Genomic DNA, 18,729 nt, shown 5'->3' with positions numbered 1-18,729 from the left:
CCGACTCCAGACACTTACTCACCTTCACTCGCCGGGGAGTGTTGGGCGCGGCAGAATTGATCACTTAAGTCTCCACAGGGAGGTATGTACATCAGACTCACCAACCTACACCTGCAGCCCCTCTCCCCGTTAGTACGCCGCTAAGCTCTCTGCCCCGTTTTACCAATAGAGAAACAGAGTGGGACCCCGCAGGTCCCACTTGTAAAGGAGAGTCCTGGAGTGAGGGTCAGAGGTCCTGGGTCCACTCCCTGCCCCTCTGTCGGCCTCAGTTTCCCCATCTGTACAATGATGAAGTAAGCCAGGCTGGACAGTTCCAAGCAAGGGACAGGATCAGGAATCGCTGGTTCCAGGCGCCGCCCCTGCTCTTTACTCATTTTCTGGATCTTGTGGGTCTTCTGAGCTGAAAAATACTACATGAGGGGAGGGCAGAGCTGGGGCCCTGACTCCAGCTGGGTAACTTGCCTGTCTCTCTGGGGGCCTGGGGTGGCCCCTCTTCCAGCCAGTCGTGTAAAATACTCGTTGCTATTATCATTGGAGAAGAGTGCGGGGGGTGGGGGGGAGGGAATCCTTCCCCGGGTTAGGGATGAGACTGGGGGACAGGACCTGGAGGCCCCACCAGTGGGGATTAGGGTGGAGCCCGGTGAGGAAAGAGTTAAGCCTAGGCTCCGCCCCCTGCAGGATTAATTTATCGCCTTTGGGCCCCCAGCTGCAGCCCTGGGCCCCGCAACCAATCAGATGCGAGGACGGATTCGGGCAGGGCTCCCATTGGCTTACTTACTCCGCCCCTCCGGGGAGACAGGAGCCCCTTTAATTAGCGCGTACTGTTTGCTCGGCTCTAAGCAGAGCTTCCAGGAACCCTGCGCGATTGAGAGATGATGAGGTTCAGAGAGGGACCGGGAGTTGCCAGCAGCCACACAGTACGTCCTCAGCCTGACCCCTCAGTCCTGTCTCCTGTCCATTCCCACCATGGCCTTCTGGACGCAGCTAATGCTGCTGCTTTGGAAGAATTTCCTGTACCGCAGGAGGCAGCCGGTAATGTCTGGTCGGGTGGGCCGGGGCGGGGCGGCCCGGGTGCCCCCCACGGTCCCCCACTCCCCCCCGCCTGTTCTCCCCCCGCAGATGCAGCTCTTGGTGGAGCTGATGTGGCCAATCCTTCTCTTCTTCATCCTGGTGTCCGTACGCCATTCCCACCCCCTACTCGAGCAGCATGAATGTAAGCCCCCCAGCGTCCAGCACTTTGGGGTTAGGGTTAGGGTTAGGTTTAGCAGTGGTCACCCTGTGCACAGGGGCCCCAGTGAGAGTCCGGAGCACAGACCGGGCACTCGAATAATGGCTGAGAGGGGCACTCTGTCCCTGGGGCTGTGACCACGCTGTGGACTCAGGCGAGAAGCCCACGTCCGGCGTCCCCGCAGGCCATTTCCCCAACAAGCCGCTGCCGTCAGCGGGTACCGTCTCTTGGCTCCAGGGCCTCATCTGCAACGTGAACAACACCTGCTTCCCACGGCCCACGCCCGCCGAGGAGCCTGGCATCCTCAGCATCTTTAGGACTCCCTGTAAGCCAGCGGCAGCCAGAGCGGCCGGGTGTGTGTGGGTGGAGGGCCGCCCAGCCACCGCCTCCCACCCTCTCTCTGTCCCCAGGGTCTCCTTTGAGATGCCCCCGCTGTCCTGGGGGGCCCCAGGGCCCACAGGATGCTGGCCAGCCTGAGGCAGCTGATGCCCACGCTGAGGGCTGCATGTGGAGCAGGAGCAGGTGAGAAGGCAGGGCCCGTGGCAGGCAGGGCAGGGCCGGGCTCTGAGCGTCCACCTGCCTCCACTTGCTGGGCTGTGAAACAAGCACGGGGTGGGGCGTGTCTCGGGTTAAGCTTTGCCTAACCCTGGGCTTCTGTGCTTTACTCCCTCAGCCTGGCCTCGGCTGAGTGACCAGCCCAAGGAGGGACCGTCCCTGGCCACTGAGCTGCAGAGGACACTGCTGCAAGGGGTGAGGTGGGGCAGGGCAAGGCCAGCTGGGCCCCAGGACACTGTTCTCATGGAGTCCCGCCCTGCCCCTCGTGGGCCAGCCTCCAGGCCTTTGCCTGGGCCGTCCCTGGTGCCTGGAATGATATCCCTTATACTCCAGCCCTGAGACCTTGAACAAGCCCATGTGCCTCTAGCAGCCTCAGTTTCCCTGTTTGTAAAATGGGGCCTATGATATTATGGACCCCCTGGGAACTTGGCAAGGTACTGGACCCCTAGTGAGACAGCAGTGAACGTCGTTGTCACCTTATCATCTTTCTCCCCTGGCGTTTGTGCTGGGCCAGGCCCAGGAGTCCTTAGACAGCCTTGTGGAAGCAGCAGAAGACCTGGCCCAGGAGGTAAGAGGCCCGTGCAGCCTCTACCCCAGCCAGGAAACTGGAAGGGTGGGCTGCCTGGAAGGGGAGGGCAGCCCCAGGCACCTATTCTCGGTAGGTTTTGGGGGGCACTTGGGCAGAAAGAGAGGGAGAGGGTGCTCCTGGCGGAGTCCCCTGCCCTGGTTAAGGCTTGGCGGTGGGACCACGTGGAAGGGAAGCCTGCCCGGGCCCTCTGGTGACCCGTCTCCACCGCCTGGTGCCGCCCGGCCTTGTGGAGCTGTGGGCACTGCTGTGGAGACCCCAAGGGCCAGGTGGCCCCCTGGAGGCGGTGGCAGAAGCCCTGTGCAGTGCCAGGGGGCCCAGCAAGCCGGGCGGGCCCTCCCTCACCTGGTACGAGGCCAGTGACCTGAAGGAGCTGGTGGGGCAGGAGCCGGCGCGGGCCCTGCCACACCACAGCCTGAGTGGCCGAGCCAGCTTCCCAGCCGGGGAGGTGGGGCTGGAACGTGGGCGGGCGCAGGGCCTCATGGTGCACCCCTTGGCGCTAGGCTCCACCCGCACTGAGCTGATGGGGGCCCTGGACGCCCACCCCCTGTTCCGCCGGCTCTGGGGGTGCCTGAAGCCGCTGGTCCTGGGGAAAGTAGTGTTCAGCTCATGGCCCAGGTGACGGTGGGAGGGGTCCCAGGTCCCGGCCTCAGACCAGGGCGGGGAGGGCCAGGCCAGAGGGAGGGCCCTGACCAGGAGACGGGCTGCCCCTGGGCTGGGTCCGGGAAGCGGGGTCTAGAAGGGGTAGGAGTTTGCCAGGTTGCAGGCAGTGCTCAGAGGCACAGGATGCAGCAGAGAGGAGGAAGCAGGAGGGGTGGGCAGGGGTCCTCAGAGGAGGGAAGGGTCGTGAACAGGCAAGGTTGGCATTAGACCTCGGTGCCTGCCTCCTGCAGGTGAACTGAACCTTCCAGGGGCTGGCGCTGTTGAAGGGCATCCAGGAGGTGTGGGAGCTGCTGGGCGCCCCGCTCTTGAACTTCGCAAATGACAGCGCCGGCCGTCGCTCGGCTGCAGGTGGGGCCAGGACGCGGGGCAGCAGAGGCACGCCCTGCTGAGGATTTGGGCAAAGGGCAGGGCCTTCTGGGCAAGGGTTTGGAGCTGGGAAGTGGTATCCACGGTGAGCTCCGGCCGCAGGGATGGGAAGAGGGGTGACAGGCCCTGAATGCCCGAAACAGACTCCCACCTTCCCCGACACCCCCTCAGAGGCTCCTGCAGATCAAAGGAAGAAGGCAGCCAGGAGCTGGAGGCCAGGACCTGGGGGAGGCAGGCTCTTCGTGCCTTTCTGAACCCCCGAAGTGGTGGCTGCAGCTGGCAGGAGGCCCATGCTGATGTGGGACACCTGGTGGGCACACTGGGCCGTGTGATGGAGGTGAGGGGCCGCCCACCTGGGGAAATTTCTCTGAGGGGAGGGGCAGCCCTGCTGTGGGACTCCTAGGAGGAAACGCGGCTCCACCCTCAGGTCCAGGGGAGGACCCTGGGACCTCGGACCCACGCCCAGGCCCCTCCGCAGTGCGTGACTCTGGACAAGCTGGAGGCTGCGCCCTCAGAGGCTGCCCTGGTGGAGCGGGCCCTGGAGCTGCTCTCCGAGCACCGTTTCTGGGCCGGCATCGTCCTCCTGGGGCCCGAGGACTTCCCGGACTCCTCTCAGTCCCCAGGCCCTGGCCATGTGCGCATCAAGATCCGCATGGACATCGATGACGTCACAAGAACCAATAAGATCAGGGACAGGTGGGGGGCCTTGTGGGGCGGGGCAGAGGGAATGGGGATGCCAGGGAGCATCCCACCTACCATAGACCTTGGTAGGTGGAGCCCAAGACTCCTTAGACCAATTGGGGCCTGCGGTGGGTGGAGCCTATGGTGTGAGGGGCGCGGCCAAGGGCTTGGCAGGTGCGCGGCCCAACGCCTCGGCTTCTGGGATAAGATTAGAGCTGCTTGGCAGGTGGGGCTACATGCGTAATTGAGGCAGGTGAGGGTGGAGCTAAAGTTGTGATGGGTAGGTCCCAGCCACTCCCATACTCCCATCAGATTTTGGGACCCCGGTCCGGCTGCTGACCCGCTGATGGACCTGCGCTACGTGTGGGGCGGCTTCATGTACCTGCAGGACCTGCTGGAGCGTGCAGCCATGCGCGTGCTCACTGGAGCCGCGCCCCGCGCCGGCCTCTACCTGCAGCAGATGCCCTACCTGTGCTACGTGGACGACGCGTGAGCGCCCCCTCCTCACTCATTCACTCAGATGCCAGATCCCGGGTCTCAGGGTGCGGCCAGGGTTCCGTTTGGAATATTCACGCAGTCAAGGCTGAGAACTACAGTTTAGAGGGACCACTCCCCGTGACTTGTAGCGGGAGGAGCAGGGATTCCTGAGGGTCGGGGGTCTCCGGGCACTGGGAGAACGTGGCCTAACAGCCGGAACCCTGAGGCGCCATCAGGGGTCTGATGATAAGGGAGGATAAATGTCCTCGGCGGGCCTCACCTTGGGATCCCAGGGCGCGCACCGTCGTGCCAGATGGGGGCAGCGTGGGGTCTCCGGCCTCCACCCCAGCTGCCCCCTGCCCCAGGTTCCTGACGATGGCCTGGATCTACTCGGTGGCACTGACCGTGAAGGCTGTGGTGCGTGAGAAGGAGATGCGGCTGCGCTGCACGATGCGTGCCGTGGGGCTCAGTGGCGCCGTGCTGTGGCTGGGCTGGTTCCTCAGCTGTCTCGGGCCCTTCCTTCTCAGCACCGCGTTGCTCGTGCTAGTGCTCAAGGTGGGCGCACCCCGGCCTTCCCGGCTCCAGAATAGGTGCGCGTGTACGCGGGAGGGTAACAGGCAGGGGGCGCCTCGCGGGGTTGCGCGTGCCTGGGGGAATCCGTGCGCTCCTTCCAGCTGCCTTTGCCTCCCTGCAGCTCGGGGACATCCTTCCCTACAGCCACGCGGTGGTGCTCTTCCTGTTCTTGGCGGCTTTCAAGGTGGCCACGGTGGTCCAGAGCTTCTTGCTGAGCACCTTCTTCTCCCGAGCCAACCTGGCAGCCGCCTGCGAGGGCCTCGCCTACTTCGTGCTCTATCTGCCCTACGTGCTGTGCGTGGCCTGGCGGGACCAACTGCCCGTGGGCGGCCGTGAGGCCGCGGTGAGAGCCGGGTCGGGTGGGGTGCGGGGGTGCGAGGCACCCTCAGCTGCCCTTGCTTTCCACCCACCTACCTACCTGCCCCAACCCGCAGAGCCTTCTGTCGCCCGTGGCCTTCGGCTTCGGCTGCGAGAGCCTGGAACTGCTGGAGGAGCAGGGCGAGGGCGCGCAGTGGCACAACGTGGGCACTGGGCCTACAGCCGATGTCTTCAGCCTGGCCCAGGTCTCGGGTCTTCTGCTGCTCGACGCTGCGCTCTACGGCCTCGCCACTTGGTACCTGGCGGCCGTGTGCCCAGGTGGGCCGTAAGAGGTGCACAGGCGCAAGGGAGGCTGGGCTGAGGGGCGGGGCCCAGGATGGGGCGGGGCCCAGGATGGGGCGGGGCCCAGGATGGGGCGGGGCCCAGGATGGGGCGGGGCCCAGGATGGGGCGGGGCTTAGGGGTCTGGAAGCCGGAGGTGAGAGGGTGGGGATTCCTGGCACCTGAGCACATGCGCACAGGTGGCTGCGTTTGAGGGCTGGGCTGGGCTGGGCTGGGCTGGGCTGGGCTGGGCTGGGCTGGGCTGGGCTGGGCTGGGGCGGGTGGGCGGGGCTTCCTGATTACCTCCTACCTGGATGCCCTAATCCCAGGGGTATGGCCCGCAGCCGGTGCACTCCAGGGGAATGGGCTCAAGGGGTAACTGAGCACCACTCCCCACAGGCGAGTACGGGATCCCTGAACCGTGGAACTTTCCTTTTCGGAGGAGCTACTGGTTTGGGCCTCAGACCCCCAAGGGCCCCGACCCGCCCCCTGCCCCACAGGACCCCAAGGGTGAGGCCCGACAGACCTTAGCAGCCACTTCCCTGTCTGGATCCCCAGGCCTCCCCAAAACCCAGGTTCCCGCGGATCACAATCCTCTGGACACCCCCAGTTCTCCAGGCCCCCTGAGGCTCCCCTAACTCCTACAGACCCCTGCCCCACAAGTCTCCCACTCCACAGACCAGCTTGAACGGCCTCCAGGGCCCTGGGGGCTCCCATGGCTGAGTCTGCCCTCCTTCCCCAGTGCTGGTGGAAGAGGCGCCCCCTGGCCTGATTCCAGGGGTCTCCATACGGAGCCTGGAAAAGCGCTTTCCTGGCAACCCGCAGCCGGCCCTGCACGGGCTCAGCCTGGACTTCTACCAGGGCCTCATTACCGCCTTCCTGGGCCACAATGGGGCTGGCAAGACGACCATGCTGTGAGCAGCCGTCGCTCCCCTCCCCCCCAGTTCCTCTCTTCCCGCCCCCCAGGGCCTCAGCTTGCACACCTGTTCAAGGGGAAGGACATCTGGGGTCAGAAGGTCCCTGTCTGTACAGTGAGGGCAGGACACCCCCCTCCCCAGTTCACTTTGGATCCCCCCACCCCAAGTTCACTTTGGATACACAATAGGTAGGCGATAAGTATTTTCTCTGAGCCTCATTTTCCTTCCCCTGTAAAATGGGAACATAATACTCTTTCGGTCTGGGCATACAGTAGGTGCCCTATATGTGCTGGTGCCTCTTCTCTGGGAACCTCAGTTTCCCCCTCTGAAGGAGCAGCTGCTCTGCGATCCCTGCACCCCCAGGTCCATCCTGAGCGGCCTCTTCCCACCCACTGCTGGCTACGCCTGTGTCCTGGGTCACGATGTCCGATCCAACATGGCAGCCATCCAGCCCCACCTGGGAGTCTGCCCACAGTACAGTGTGCTGTTTGACATGTGCGTCTTAGTGGGCCTGGGGCATGGCAATGGCGGGCTGGGTGCTCTCTGGGCCCCTGCCCACCATGGTAGCCACCCTGTCTTTTGCCCATGGCCACAGGCTGACCGTGGATGAGCACGTCTGGTTCTATGGGTGGTTAAAGGGTCTGAGTGCAGCTGCCATGGGCCCCGAGCAGGACCGTCTGATGTAGGATGTGGGACTGGTCCCCAAGCGGCATGCACAGACTCGCCACCTCTCCGGTGAGCCCAACCTGGGGAGGAGCCTCTGGGTCTGCAGAGATGAGGATGGGGAGTGGGCTAGGGCTTTATCCTGAGGATGGTGGGATGCCAGAGGAGACAGGAACCGAGGTCCAGGTGGGTAGGGAGAGGCGCAGGGAGAAGGGAGGTAGGCCTGCCCAAGCCTGTGGGTCCTGCTGAGATCCCAACCCCTGTCCCAACCCAGGTGGGATGCAGCAGAAGCTTTCAGTGGCCATTGCCTTTGTGGGTGGCTCCCAAGTCGTTATCCTGGATGAGCCCACAGCTGGTGTGGACCCTGCTTCCCGTTGAGACATTCGGGAGCTGCTGCTCAAATACCATGATGGTAAGAATTGGGGGTGGCATGAGGTTCCCCTGGATTCTGCTTGAGAGGCCAGAAGATGTTTCTGACAGAGGTGTTGGGGGATGGGGTTTTGAGGGATGAGTAGGAGTTCACTGTATGGGGCAGAGACCACAGCTTCAGCAGCCTGATGGCATGAGTGGGTTGGGTCCCATGCCCAGATCGCACATTGATCCTCTCCACCCACCACCTGGATGAGGCAGAGCTGTTGGGAGACCATGTGGCAGTGGTGGCGGGCGGCCGCTTGTGCTGCTGTGGCTCCCCGCTCTTCCTGCGGCGTCACTTGGGCTCCAGATACTACCTGACACTGGTGAAGGGTCCCCCAGCCCTGGCCACCAGCAAAAAAGTGAGGGCTGGAGCTGACCTCCGACCCCTGGCCCTCAAGGCTCTGGCCAGCCCTGATGGCCATGGCAGTTGGTGCCCCTCTGCCCGCAGGGTGACACTGACTTGAAGGACAACATGAATCCTGGGCAGGAAAGGGAGCCAGGTAGCCAGGCCAGCACTGCCGGTGAGGGCTGGGGTGGGAGAGCCAGAGTGAGGGGCTGGTGGGTGGCAGTGGCTTGGTTCAGGGCAACAGAGCTTCAAAACCCCGGGCTTGACCCCTGACCCCGGGCTGAACTGACACACGGACCTACTCCTGGACTCCGACCCTGGGTGAACTCTGGCTCTGACCCCGGGTCAAGTCCTGCCCTTGGGTACCTAATCCTGACGTCCTCTGCCCTTAGGGACAGGTCCCTCATGGGTCACCCAAGCCCCTTTTCCAGGGGGTCAGGGATAGGAGGGGCGGGGCAGGAGCCAGAGCTGCCCACGCCTCCAGGGCCCCTGACATGCCCCGCTGCCTGCCCAGGTGTGGCCCAGCTGCTGGCCCTGGTGCAGAGCCACGTGCCTGGGGCACGGCTGGTCAAAGAGCTGCCACATGAGCTGGTGCTGGCGCTGCCCTACCAGGGCGCCCTGGATGGTAGCTTCCCTGAGCTCTTCCGCGAGCTGGACCAGCGGTTGGGGGAGCTGGGACTGGCCGGCTTCAGGATCTCCGACACCAGCCTGGAGGAGGTGTGGCTCCTGGGGGAGGTGTGGGGTTGGCAGGAGGAGGGCTGCCTGGAGGCGGTGGTGCTTGGAAGGATGAAGAGGAGTCTGCCTATTGACAGCTGGGAGTCCCATGGCAGAGGCAGGGCACATACAGAAGCCTGGAGACTCATGGACCCTCCGGGAGGCCTGGGGACCCCCAGTGTATGAGGGGTGGTGGCTCTTGAGTCCCCCTCCCTCCCCTGTGTCCCCAGGCTCTGAGCCCCCTGCTTTGTCTCCCCAGATCTTCCTGAAGGTGGTGGAGGACTGTGCTGTGGACACAGGCCCAGAGGGTGCAGCCGCAGGTCCCTGTCCTGATCCCTCACCCTAGTCCTGACTTTAGACCAAGTCCCCATTCCTGGCTGACGTGGCCCAAGGCATAGCCCTGATCTCCATCCCTGATTCCTGACCCCTCTATTGTGAGCCTTGATGTTAGCCCAGACCCCAGGCTGAACACTAACCCTGACCCTGATCCCAACACCGGTAACTCCGCAGATGGTAGGCCCAGGCAGCACCCATGCTCAGGCATTGCTCATCTGGACACGACTGCAAGGCTCCAGATTCCGCCAGAGGAGTCAGTCCTGGAGAATGGGGGGCCGGGTGAGTTGTCCCCACCCGGCCCTGTGGCCCCTCCTGGTCCCCAGGGCATGAGCACTGACCCTCCCATCCCTCACAGCGGGATCTGCCCCCGAGACACAGGCCTTGCAGGGCTCTGGGCCAGACGCCGCAGGCCGTGTACAAGGCTGGGCGCTGACCCACCAGCAGCTCCAGGCCTTGCTTCTCAAGCGCTTCCTGCTTGCCCGCTGCAGCCGCCGTGGCCTGTTCGCACAGGTGAGGGGGGCCAGACACCCAGGAGGGCGTGTGGGGGACCCTGAGTGCTTGTTCTCCACTCTGTGACCTAATTCAACAGCCTAACCCCAGGTGTATCTCCCACTCTGAATACTTTTATTGAGAGCACTGGGGAGCCATGGATGGTTCTAGAGCGGGATCAGGGAAGGGTGCAGGCAAGCTTGGAGGGCAGACCGGGAGGGCAGCTGATGGGCTGGTCCTTCAGATTGTGCTGCCTGCCCTCTTCGTGGGCTTGGCACTGGTGTTCAGCCTCATTATGCCTCCTTTTGGATACTACCCGGCTCTGCAGCTCAGTCCCAGCATGTACGGCGCCCAAGTGTCCTTCTTCAGGTGAGTGCAGAGGAGAGGGGCCTGGTGGTGGGAGCGCCAGGGGCCTGTGGGTACAGCCCTGACCTGCGCCCCCTTTGCGCAGCGAGGATGCCCCAGGGCACCCTGAACGTTCCCGCCTGCTCGAGGCGCTGCTGGAAGAGGCCGTATTGGAGGAAACTTACCTGAAAAATAACTCCAACAGGTGAGGGCCCGCCAGCCTAGACCTTTCTCCTCTCTGGCCTCAGTTTCCCTATCTGGGCTCTGGCCAGTGGGCCTCAGGGTGCCTCGGGTATCCCCCACGCCTGCTTGGGAGCTGGGCGCCCCCACATTCCAGGAGCCCTGGAAGCCGGGTGCCCCAGCCCTGCACCCACGCCCGCAGGGCACCTGAGTGCACACAGCCTGCCGTCTGCCAGTTCTCGGTGCCCGAGGCTCCTGCAGATGTGGCTAAGGTCTTGGCCAGCGGCAACTGGACTCTGGAGTCTCCGTCCCCTGCCTGCCAGTGCAGCCAGCCTGGTGCCCACAGCCTGCTGCCCGACTGTCCTGCTGCGGCCGGCGGCCCCCCACCTCCCCAGGCACCGACCAGCTCGGGCGAAGTGGTCCAGAACCTAACAGGCCGGAACCTGTCTGACTTCCTGGTCAAGACCTACCCACGCCTGGTGCGCCAGGGGTGAGCACTGCCCTGGACTTGGCGTGCCCGGCCGTAGCATGGGTCCTCAGGTGAAGGAAGTGTCTGGTCCTGGGGGAGGTTGGGGAGAGGGGGATGTCCAGCCTGGGGTTCCCGGCTGGGGCCTCCTGGGAGCCCCCCATGCCTCATCCTTTTTATTTATCTCACCCGACTCAACTCCCCAGCATCTCTCTGTCTCTGTCTCACTCATCTTTCTGTCTGTGTGTCTGTCTCTCTCACAGCCTGAACACCAAGAAGTGGGTGAACGAGGATCAGGTGAGGAGTGTCCCCTGCCTGGATTCCATTCCTGTGCCCTCTGCCTGCCTGCTGGGGGACCTGCCACCCCATCCTCCCCGACCCTCAGCTGCCCCTCCTCCACTGCCTCACAGGTATGGGGGTTTCTCCCTGGGGGGCCGAGACCCGGGCCTGCCCTCGGGGCTTGAGGTGGGCCGCTCTGTGGAGGAGCTGCGGGCACTGCTGAGCCCCCAACTGGGGGGGGCCCTTGACCGCATCCTGAACAACCTCACAGCATGGGCTCTTGGTCTGGACACTCAGAATGGCCTCAAGGTGGGAACTGGGAGTGGTGGGCTGGCGCTGCTGGGCGTAGGTCTGACCCCAGCACGCTGACCCCTTGGCCCTGACCCTACCACAGATCTGGTTCAACAACAAGGGCTGGCATGCCATGGTGGCCTTTGTCAACCGAGCCAACAACGCTCTCCTACGTGCCCGCCTGCCGCCAAGCCCCGCCCGCCATGCCCACAGTATCACCACGCTCAATCACCCCCTGAACCTCACCAAGGAGCAGCTGTCTGAGGCCGCGCTTTGAGTCCCCCAGCTCTGTGTATCCCCCCAGCCTCAGTTGGTTTCTCTGTTGTTTGGGGCAGTGGGAGTTGGATTTACGCTCTGCCACGCTCTTGCTGTGTAAATGGGGAACAGGAACTGCCCCTCTCCGCTCCCTAGTCCAGGGTAATGGGACATCATCAGGCTCCATGGGCTCCAGTCTCCCCCAGCTGCCTGCACATCCTCGTCACATCAACTTTTATTCTACTAGAGACCTGGAAAACCTCTCCCTGCCTAATGACCCGAAATGGCTCAGGCCATCTCCCCCATCCGTGCCCAGCCCTGAGGACCTCTGTCCCATCAGTGGTGTGCACAATTCCCCTCTGAACAGCTCATGTACCCTCGCCTCCAGGATGGCCTCCTCAGTGAACGTGCTTGTCTCCATCTGCGTGGTCTTCGCCATGTCCTTTGTCCCGGCCAGCTTCACCCTTGTCCTCATCGATGAGCGTGTCACCCGAGCCAAACACCTGCAGTGTGTGGGGGGCCTGCCCCCCACTCTCTACTGGCTCCACAACTTTCTCTGGGACATGGTGCGGGGACTGCCTGGAGGGGTGGGGGCCCCACCACCACCACTTGCCACTGCCCCTTCTGGCCCTTTCTGGGCAGGGACTTGTCTAGGATGGCCCAAGTGAAGTCTTGGGGATTGTGGGAGACCTCATGTCCTGCTACCCAAAGCACAGGGAGGAGGTCAGGGTGGGGTACAGTGCCGAGGGTGCCAGTTCCCACCCCTGCACACTGAGGGGGGAAACTGCCAGCTCCAATGTAGTGTAACTACTTGGTGCCAGTGTCCATTGTGGTGCTCATCTTTCTGGCCTTCCAGCAGAGGGCGTACGTGGCCCCTGCCAACCTGCCTGCCCTCCTGCTGCTGCTGCTACTGTATGGGTGAGGCCCCTAGCCCTTCAGGGCCTGTTCTTACTGACCCCCCCCCAAACACTGTTGAGGGAGATGGGGCTCTGTAGCAGCTCCTAAGGAGAGGGTATGGAGCTCTGAAGTGACCCCAAGTGTGATCTAATTCAGTGGTGTGCCGCGGTGGCCTTAAAAGCTCATCTTGGCCTGATCCATGTTATAGAGGCCTACAACACAGAATTAGGAAGGCAGATCTGTATTCCTTTCAGGGCTGCTCAGCCCCTGTCTGGCAGTAACAGTGGCTCCTGTTACCCCTCAGCTGGTCAATCACACCGCTCATGTACCCAGCCTCCTTCTTCTTCTCCATGCCCAGCATGGCCTACGTGGTGCTCACCTGCTTCAACCTCTTTATCGGCATCAACGGCAGCACGGCCACCTTTGTGCTCGAGCTCTTCTCTGATCAGGTGGGACCCGACAAGGCTGGGCCTCGGGCTGGGGTTGGACTGGGTATCAGCCTTGGCCCCTTACCCACCTCCTTCTTCCTGCCCCTGAGTAGAAGTTACAGGAGGTGAGCTGGATCCTGAAATGGGTTTTCCTTATCTTTCCTCACTTCTGCCTGGGCTGGGGGCTCATCGACATGGTGAGGAACCAGGCCATGGCTGACGCTTTTGAGCGCTTGGGTGAGAACTTCCCTCCAGGTGGGGAAGTGCCAGACGAGAGTCAATTCTATAGGGTAGGGACAAACAGTAGCCCCCAGGAAGAGACCTGGAGGTCTTAGGTGGCCCCCAAGGGCTGGAGGGCCAAGTTAGACATGCAGCAAAGCAGCCATAAAATCTAATTCCATTTGGTCACGTCGTAAGAGGTCTAAGGTCCTAAATAAGGGAGGTGGTGATACCACTGTTTTCTTTTTCTTTTCTTTTTTTCTTATATATATATATATATTTTTTTAAATAAATTTATTTATTTATTTATTTTTGGCTGTGTTGGGTCTTCGTTTCTGTGCGAGGGCTTTCTCCAGTTGCGGCGAGCGGGGGGCCACTCTTCATCGCAGTGCGCAGGCCTATCACTGTCGCGGCCTCTCCCGTTGCGGAGCACAGGCTCCAGACGCGCAGGCTCAGTAGTTGTGGCTCACGGGCTTAGTTGCTCCGCGGCATGTGGGATCTTCCCAGACCAGGGCTCGAACCCGTGTCCCCTGCATTGGCAGGTGGATTCTTAACCACTGTGCCACCAGGGAAGCCCTATGTATATATTTTTAATAGATTTATTTAATTAATTAATTTATTGGCTGCGTTGGGTCTTTGTTGCTGCACGCGGACTTTCTCTAGTTGCAGCGAGCGGGGGCTACTCTTCGTTGCGGTGCACGGACTTCTCACTGCGGTGGCTTCTCTTGTTGTGGAGCACGGGCTCCAGGCGCACGGGCTCAGCCGTTGTGACTCACGGGCTCCAGAGTGCAGGCTCAGTAGTTGTGGCACATGGGCCTCATTGCTCTGCAGCATGTGGGATCTTCCCGGACTAGGGCTCGAACCCGTGTCGTCTGCATTGGCAGGCGGATTCTTAACTACTGCGGCACCAGGGAAGCCCCGATGCTGCTGTTTTCCATGCCAATTAGACTCCAGTTGAGTGGCCTATTCAGCTTGGTCCTTTCCCTTAAGAACCCAAGGTGACCTGAATGGGGAGAAGCCCAGAAACCAAACCCCTAAAATGACCCAATCCCTCCTTCATGTCCTCACAGGAGATGGGCAGTTCCAGTCACCCCTGCGCTGGGAGGTGGTCGGCAAGAACCTCTTGGCCATGTTGATACAGGCCATCTTCCTCCTCTTTACACTCCTGCTGCAGCACCACAACTGCCTCCTGCCACAGTCAGTGGGGACCACGGAGGGTGGTAGGGGCTGGGACCTGGCTTTGGGCCCACTCATGTCTCTGTCCTCAGACCCAAGCTGAGGCTGCTGCCCTCCCTGGGAGAGGAGGATGAGGATGTGGCCCGTGAGCGGGGACGGGTGGTACAAGGAGCCACCCAGGGGGACGTGTTGGTGCTGAGGGACCTGACCAAGGTGGGTGCAGAGTGCTGGGGTGGGCGGCTCCCACTGGCCCACCCACCTTTCTCATGGACCTGCATCCCTCCCAGGTGTACCCTGGGCAGAGGACACCGGCTGTCGACCGCCTGTGTCTGGGGATCCCCCCTGGTGAGGTAAGTCCAGGGTGGAGGTCCTGGTGCAGGGGTGAGAGGCTGCCCTACTGTGCACCCAGTGCTCTTTACTGTGTTTGTGCCTATCTCCTTCTACTGAACACCTACTGTGAGCCTGTTGCCCTTTATTGAGCACTTACTGTGCACTTTTGTTGAGTACCTACTGCCTGCCAATATTTGAAGTCCTATTTTGAGCCAACAAATCTCATTAAGCACCTACTGCATGCTTACATTTATTGATCCCTACTGTGTGCAATAAGGTATTAATAAGATCCTAGTGAGGACAGATTTATTATTGAGCATCTATTGGGCTCCCATACATGTGCCTGCTACCTTAATCAAGCACCTACTATGTGCCAGCACTTATTGAGTACCAGTTGTATACACTAAAGCATTACTGAGCCCCCCTTGTGTGTACCAAAAGTGTATTGAATGTCACCTTTGTGATGATCAACTTTTATCAAACCAACAGCACTTATTGAGCCCTTACTATATATGTATCAAGCACTTGCTAACAACCAATATTTAGTAGGCACCTGCTTTGTACCAGTTCACATTCAAGCAATTGCTTTGTGCAAACTTTTCTGCTGTGGGCCATTTACTGGCCACCTACTAGGGACTGGCACATACCTGTGCACACATGTGGTGTGTTAGTGTTGTAGTCACTCTTTAGCAAGTGCCTACTGTGTGCAGCCAACCTCTCCACCTTGGGCTGACTGCGCACCCAGCATGAATTCTCACCATGTGCCATTGCCATCAGGTACCCACTGCATGGCAGGAAACATTCTGAAATCTCCTGCCTCGATATTTATGGAGCACTGGCTGTGACCTTTATAGGATACCTACTGCGTGCCAGGATTGATTAAACACATGCTGTGTGCCAACCAGAATTCCTGCTATGTGACAGCTTTATGTCTACTCACACACCCCAGTGTCTGCCCCAGGGGTCCCCTTGTCCACAGCCCTCCAGGTGGAAACTGAGAAACCCACCCCCAGAAATCAGAAATGCTGGGACAAGTGTCCAGGCCTCTGTGAGTACCGTCTCTGGGTGTACCCGCAGTGTTTCGGGCTGCCGGGCATGAACGGAGCGGGGAAAACGTCCACGTTCCACATGGTGACCGGGGACACGGTGCCCAGCGGGGGTGAGGTGGTGCTGGCAGGCCACAGGTGAGGGGCTCGGGAGCCCTTGTTCCTCCCCACCCCCACCTTTGCATGCACGGACCGGGTGGGGCTTGAGTCCCTGACCCCCACACCCCTGCAGGGTGGACCTGGCCCTGAGACACCTTCTGTCCCTTACCAGGGTGGGTGGGCACCCTGAGACCCCTGCTTGCCCCCAGCATGGCTGGGGCCCAGCTAGTTCCTGAAGCTCCCTGTTCCCCATCCCCAGCGTGGCCCGGGAACCAGCCGCAGCTCACTGTCGCATGGGCTACTGCCCTCAGTCGGATGCCATCTTCGAGCTGCTGACCGGCCGCGAGCACTTGGAGCTGCTTGCACGCATGCGCGGTGTCCCGAGGCCCAGGTTGCCCAGGTGACACTCCCCACAACCAACCCCTCCGGTCTCTGCCCCCAACTCCGCCCCTGGACCGCAGCCTACCCTGGTGCTCCTTGGCCACACCCTGAGTCCAGGTCCACCCACGCTTGGTCCTCTGGCCCCGCCCCTGCCCTCCCCCAGCTCCTACATACTCACTTGGGTCTACCTCCCCTTCTCACAGTCCTCCCTGCTTAGGGACCCGCCCCTTCCCTCCTTGACCCTTCTGGCTATGGCCCCGCCTACTCAGTTCTGCTTTGGGCTTCCTGGTGGCTTCTTGCCCTGGGCCAGGTCCTGCCTCTCCCTTACTCTAGCCCTGCCCCCAGGTAGCAGTCCCGCCCCTGTACTCACTCTGGCCCCACCCTCTTTAGTTACCTTCCACCCCCTTCCTCGCCCGAGCCCCTCCCACTCACCCTGCTCCCCCATGCTCACTCTGGCCCCCCATTCTCTGACCCCCACTATCTTGGCCCCCCTGCTCACCCTGGTCCCCCTACTCTGACCCGCCCCCCCCCACATGCTCACTGTGCTACTCCCACTTCGTCCCGCCACAGACAGCACGCTCGGGCCTGGGGCGCCTGGGCCCCCCTCAGCATGCGGACAGGCCCGCGGGCACCTACAGCCGTGGCAACAAGCGGAAACTGGCGACAGCCGTGGCTCTGGTGGGGGATCTAGCTGTGGTCTTTCTGGTATGTGAGGGGGAGGGCAGGGGGGGTGTGCGCAGAGTAGGGGCGGGACGGGGCCGCGCTTAAGCATCTCCCTGCTCCCAGGATGAGCCACCACTGGCATGGACCCCGGTGCACGGCGTTTCCTCTGGAACAGCCTTCTGGCCGTGGTGCCGGAGGGCCGCTCCATGGTGCTCACCTCACACAGGTGGGCCCCAAACCGGACGCCTGGGTCTGCGGGTCCAGGTGCTCCAGCCTGGGGAGAAAGGTGGACCAGGCCCGAGCTAGAGGCTTTCAGAGCACAGGGTCACAGGGGATGGGGTGGTCCTCCCTTGGGGGAGGATGCCAGGCCTGAGTGGGAGAACACACGGAGGTGGTATCCGGCCCGGGGAACAGAGCAGTCTGGGCCCGACAGGAAGTGTTCGGAGCACAGGGTGGTCCAGAGCTGGAGGGTGAGGGTCCCCAGCAGGAGCAGCCCAGTGCCCGGCACCTCCCGTCCAGGCCTGGCCAGAGCTCACGGCTCTGGGCTCCCACAGCATGGAGGAGTGTGAGGCGCTCTGCACGCACCTGGCCATCATGGCGAACAGCGGTTCCGCTGCCTGGGCAGCGCGCAGCACCTCCAGGGCCGGTGAGTGGGGTGAGGCTTCAAGGCCTCGGTTCAGGCAGATCCGGGTGGGGGTGTAGGTGGGGCCGGGGGGGAGATCATGCGGGGCCAAGTTGGCTCTCAGCGGGGAAGAGACAAGGATCATGGACTGTCCAGGATGAGAGGGGGAATGAGATCTGATGGCTGAGGGTGGGTCCATGGGCAGAGACACGAGAGGTCTGCAAGTGGGCGTGGCCGAGAGATTGGACTTGGGCGTGGCATTGTGTGGGTGGGGCCTGGGAGAAGCAGGGTTAGAGTAGGGATGAGCATGTAGGAGGGGCGAGGACGAGCAGGGGTCGGGGTCAGGTGTGTTGGGCAGGGGATCAAGAGGAGCCAGGTATAGGGGTGGGGCCAGGAGAGAGCTGGAGGGTGGTGTGGGTGGGTCTTAGGGAAGAGTGGGCCGCGGGACTCCACCCCACCCCACCCCACCCCACCCCACCCCACCCCACCCTACCCCACCCTAGGTTCGGGGCTGGCCACACGCTGACCCTGCGGGTGCCCGTGTCTCAGTCCGAGTCGGCGGCAGCCTTCGTGGCAGCCACGTTCCCGGGGGCCGAGCTGCGGGAGGTTCACGGTGGCTGCCTGCGCTTCCAGCTGCCTCCGGGAGGGCACTGCGCCTTGGCGTGCCCCTTTGGAGAGCTGGCAGCACGTGGCACAGAGCACGGTGTGGAGGACTTCTCTGTGAGCCAGACCACGCTGGAGGAGGTGACCGCTGCCCCAGGACAGGGCTGGTGGTAAAGGTGGGGATGGGGGCCAGACCCTCAAGCTGACCTCCCCTCCTGTTTCCTTGGGCTGCCCACCACTAGGTATTCCTGTACTTCTCCAAGGATCAGGGAAGGAGGGGGACGAGCAGGAGGCAGAAGTGGGGGCGGACCCTGTGCCAGGCCCACAGACCCGCAAACTCATCACCCAGTTCCTCGATGACCACAGCGTGGCCAAGACGGTGCTCTGAGCCTCCCTCTCCTCCGTGGAGCTGGTGGGAGGCCCTGGGAGTGACCAAGGCAGGGCAGAGGGGCTGGAGCCGGGACCCAGACTCCCTGAGGGGTTGCTGCCCTGGAGGAAATAAAGAGAAGTCGTGGTGTGAAGCCCTACGCACGTGTGTCCATGCGTCAGGCTGCATGCTTGTCCCAAAATGGCTCTCCATGTCTGGATACCGGGCCTGGCACCCGAGTGTGTGCAGGAGTTGGTTTGTGGACACAGATGCAATCTCTAGGGTGCAGGTGAGAACCCAGCTACAGCCTACTGGACTCCCAGCTTTGAAGCCCTCTGTGGTGGGCTGGGGCGTGTCTCCCTGCAGGTTTGCCCTTCATAATAGCCTGGACAATGGTCCCGGGGCCCCTAAGTGCCCACGTGGTTCTGGCGCCTGA

At 62.2% G+C, this 18,729-nt stretch overlaps 1 protein-coding gene across 1 annotated transcript; it reads left to right on the top strand.

The window, feature by feature from the left end:
- Positions 1-966: 966 nt before the first annotated feature.
- Positions 967-11,484, top strand: ABCA7 (ATP binding cassette subfamily A member 7). The gene is made up of 30 exons (XM_061189079.1): positions 967-1,032; positions 1,120-1,213; positions 1,383-1,553; positions 1,652-1,750; positions 1,902-1,978; positions 2,298-2,351; positions 2,605-2,964; positions 3,281-3,380; positions 3,572-3,735; positions 3,877-4,094; positions 4,392-4,568; positions 4,922-5,111; positions 5,251-5,472; positions 5,564-5,765; positions 6,167-6,277; positions 6,510-6,681; positions 7,048-7,179; positions 7,280-7,359; positions 7,622-7,702; positions 7,936-8,120; positions 8,210-8,282; positions 8,622-8,939; positions 9,052-9,141; positions 9,332-9,436; positions 9,513-9,667; positions 9,891-10,015; positions 10,098-10,196; positions 10,374-10,661; positions 10,901-11,225; positions 11,311-11,484. Exons 1-30 carry the CDS (start codon positions 967-969, stop codon positions 11,482-11,484), a joined length of 4,707 nt encoding a protein of 1,568 aa, XP_061045062.1.
- Positions 11,485-18,729: the final 7,245 nt, after the last annotated feature.

This window comes from Eubalaena glacialis, chromosome 4 (assembly GCF_028564815.1).
Source record: "Eubalaena glacialis isolate mEubGla1 chromosome 4, mEubGla1.1.hap2.+ XY, whole genome shotgun sequence".
Taxonomy (NCBI): Eukaryota; Metazoa; Chordata; class Mammalia; order Artiodactyla; family Balaenidae; genus Eubalaena; species Eubalaena glacialis.
The sequence above is the reverse complement of the archived record's forward strand: the minus strand, read 5'-3'. Positions and strand labels throughout refer to the sequence as shown.

Bases quoted from the DNA above. Each gene is read 5' to 3' on its own strand.
- ABCA7 (XM_061189079.1), top strand. From the start codon at position 967: ATGGCCTTCTGGACGCAGCTAATGCTGCTGCTTTGGAAGAATTTCCTG. The intron at 2,965-3,280 runs GTAGTGTTCAGC...TGAACCTTCCAG, and splicing joins AGCCGCTGGTCCTGGGGAAA to GGGCTGGCGCTGTTGAAGGG. The intron at 8,283-8,621 runs GTGAGGGCTGGG...CTGCCTGCCCAG, and splicing joins TAGCCAGGCCAGCACTGCCG to GTGTGGCCCAGCTGCTGGCC.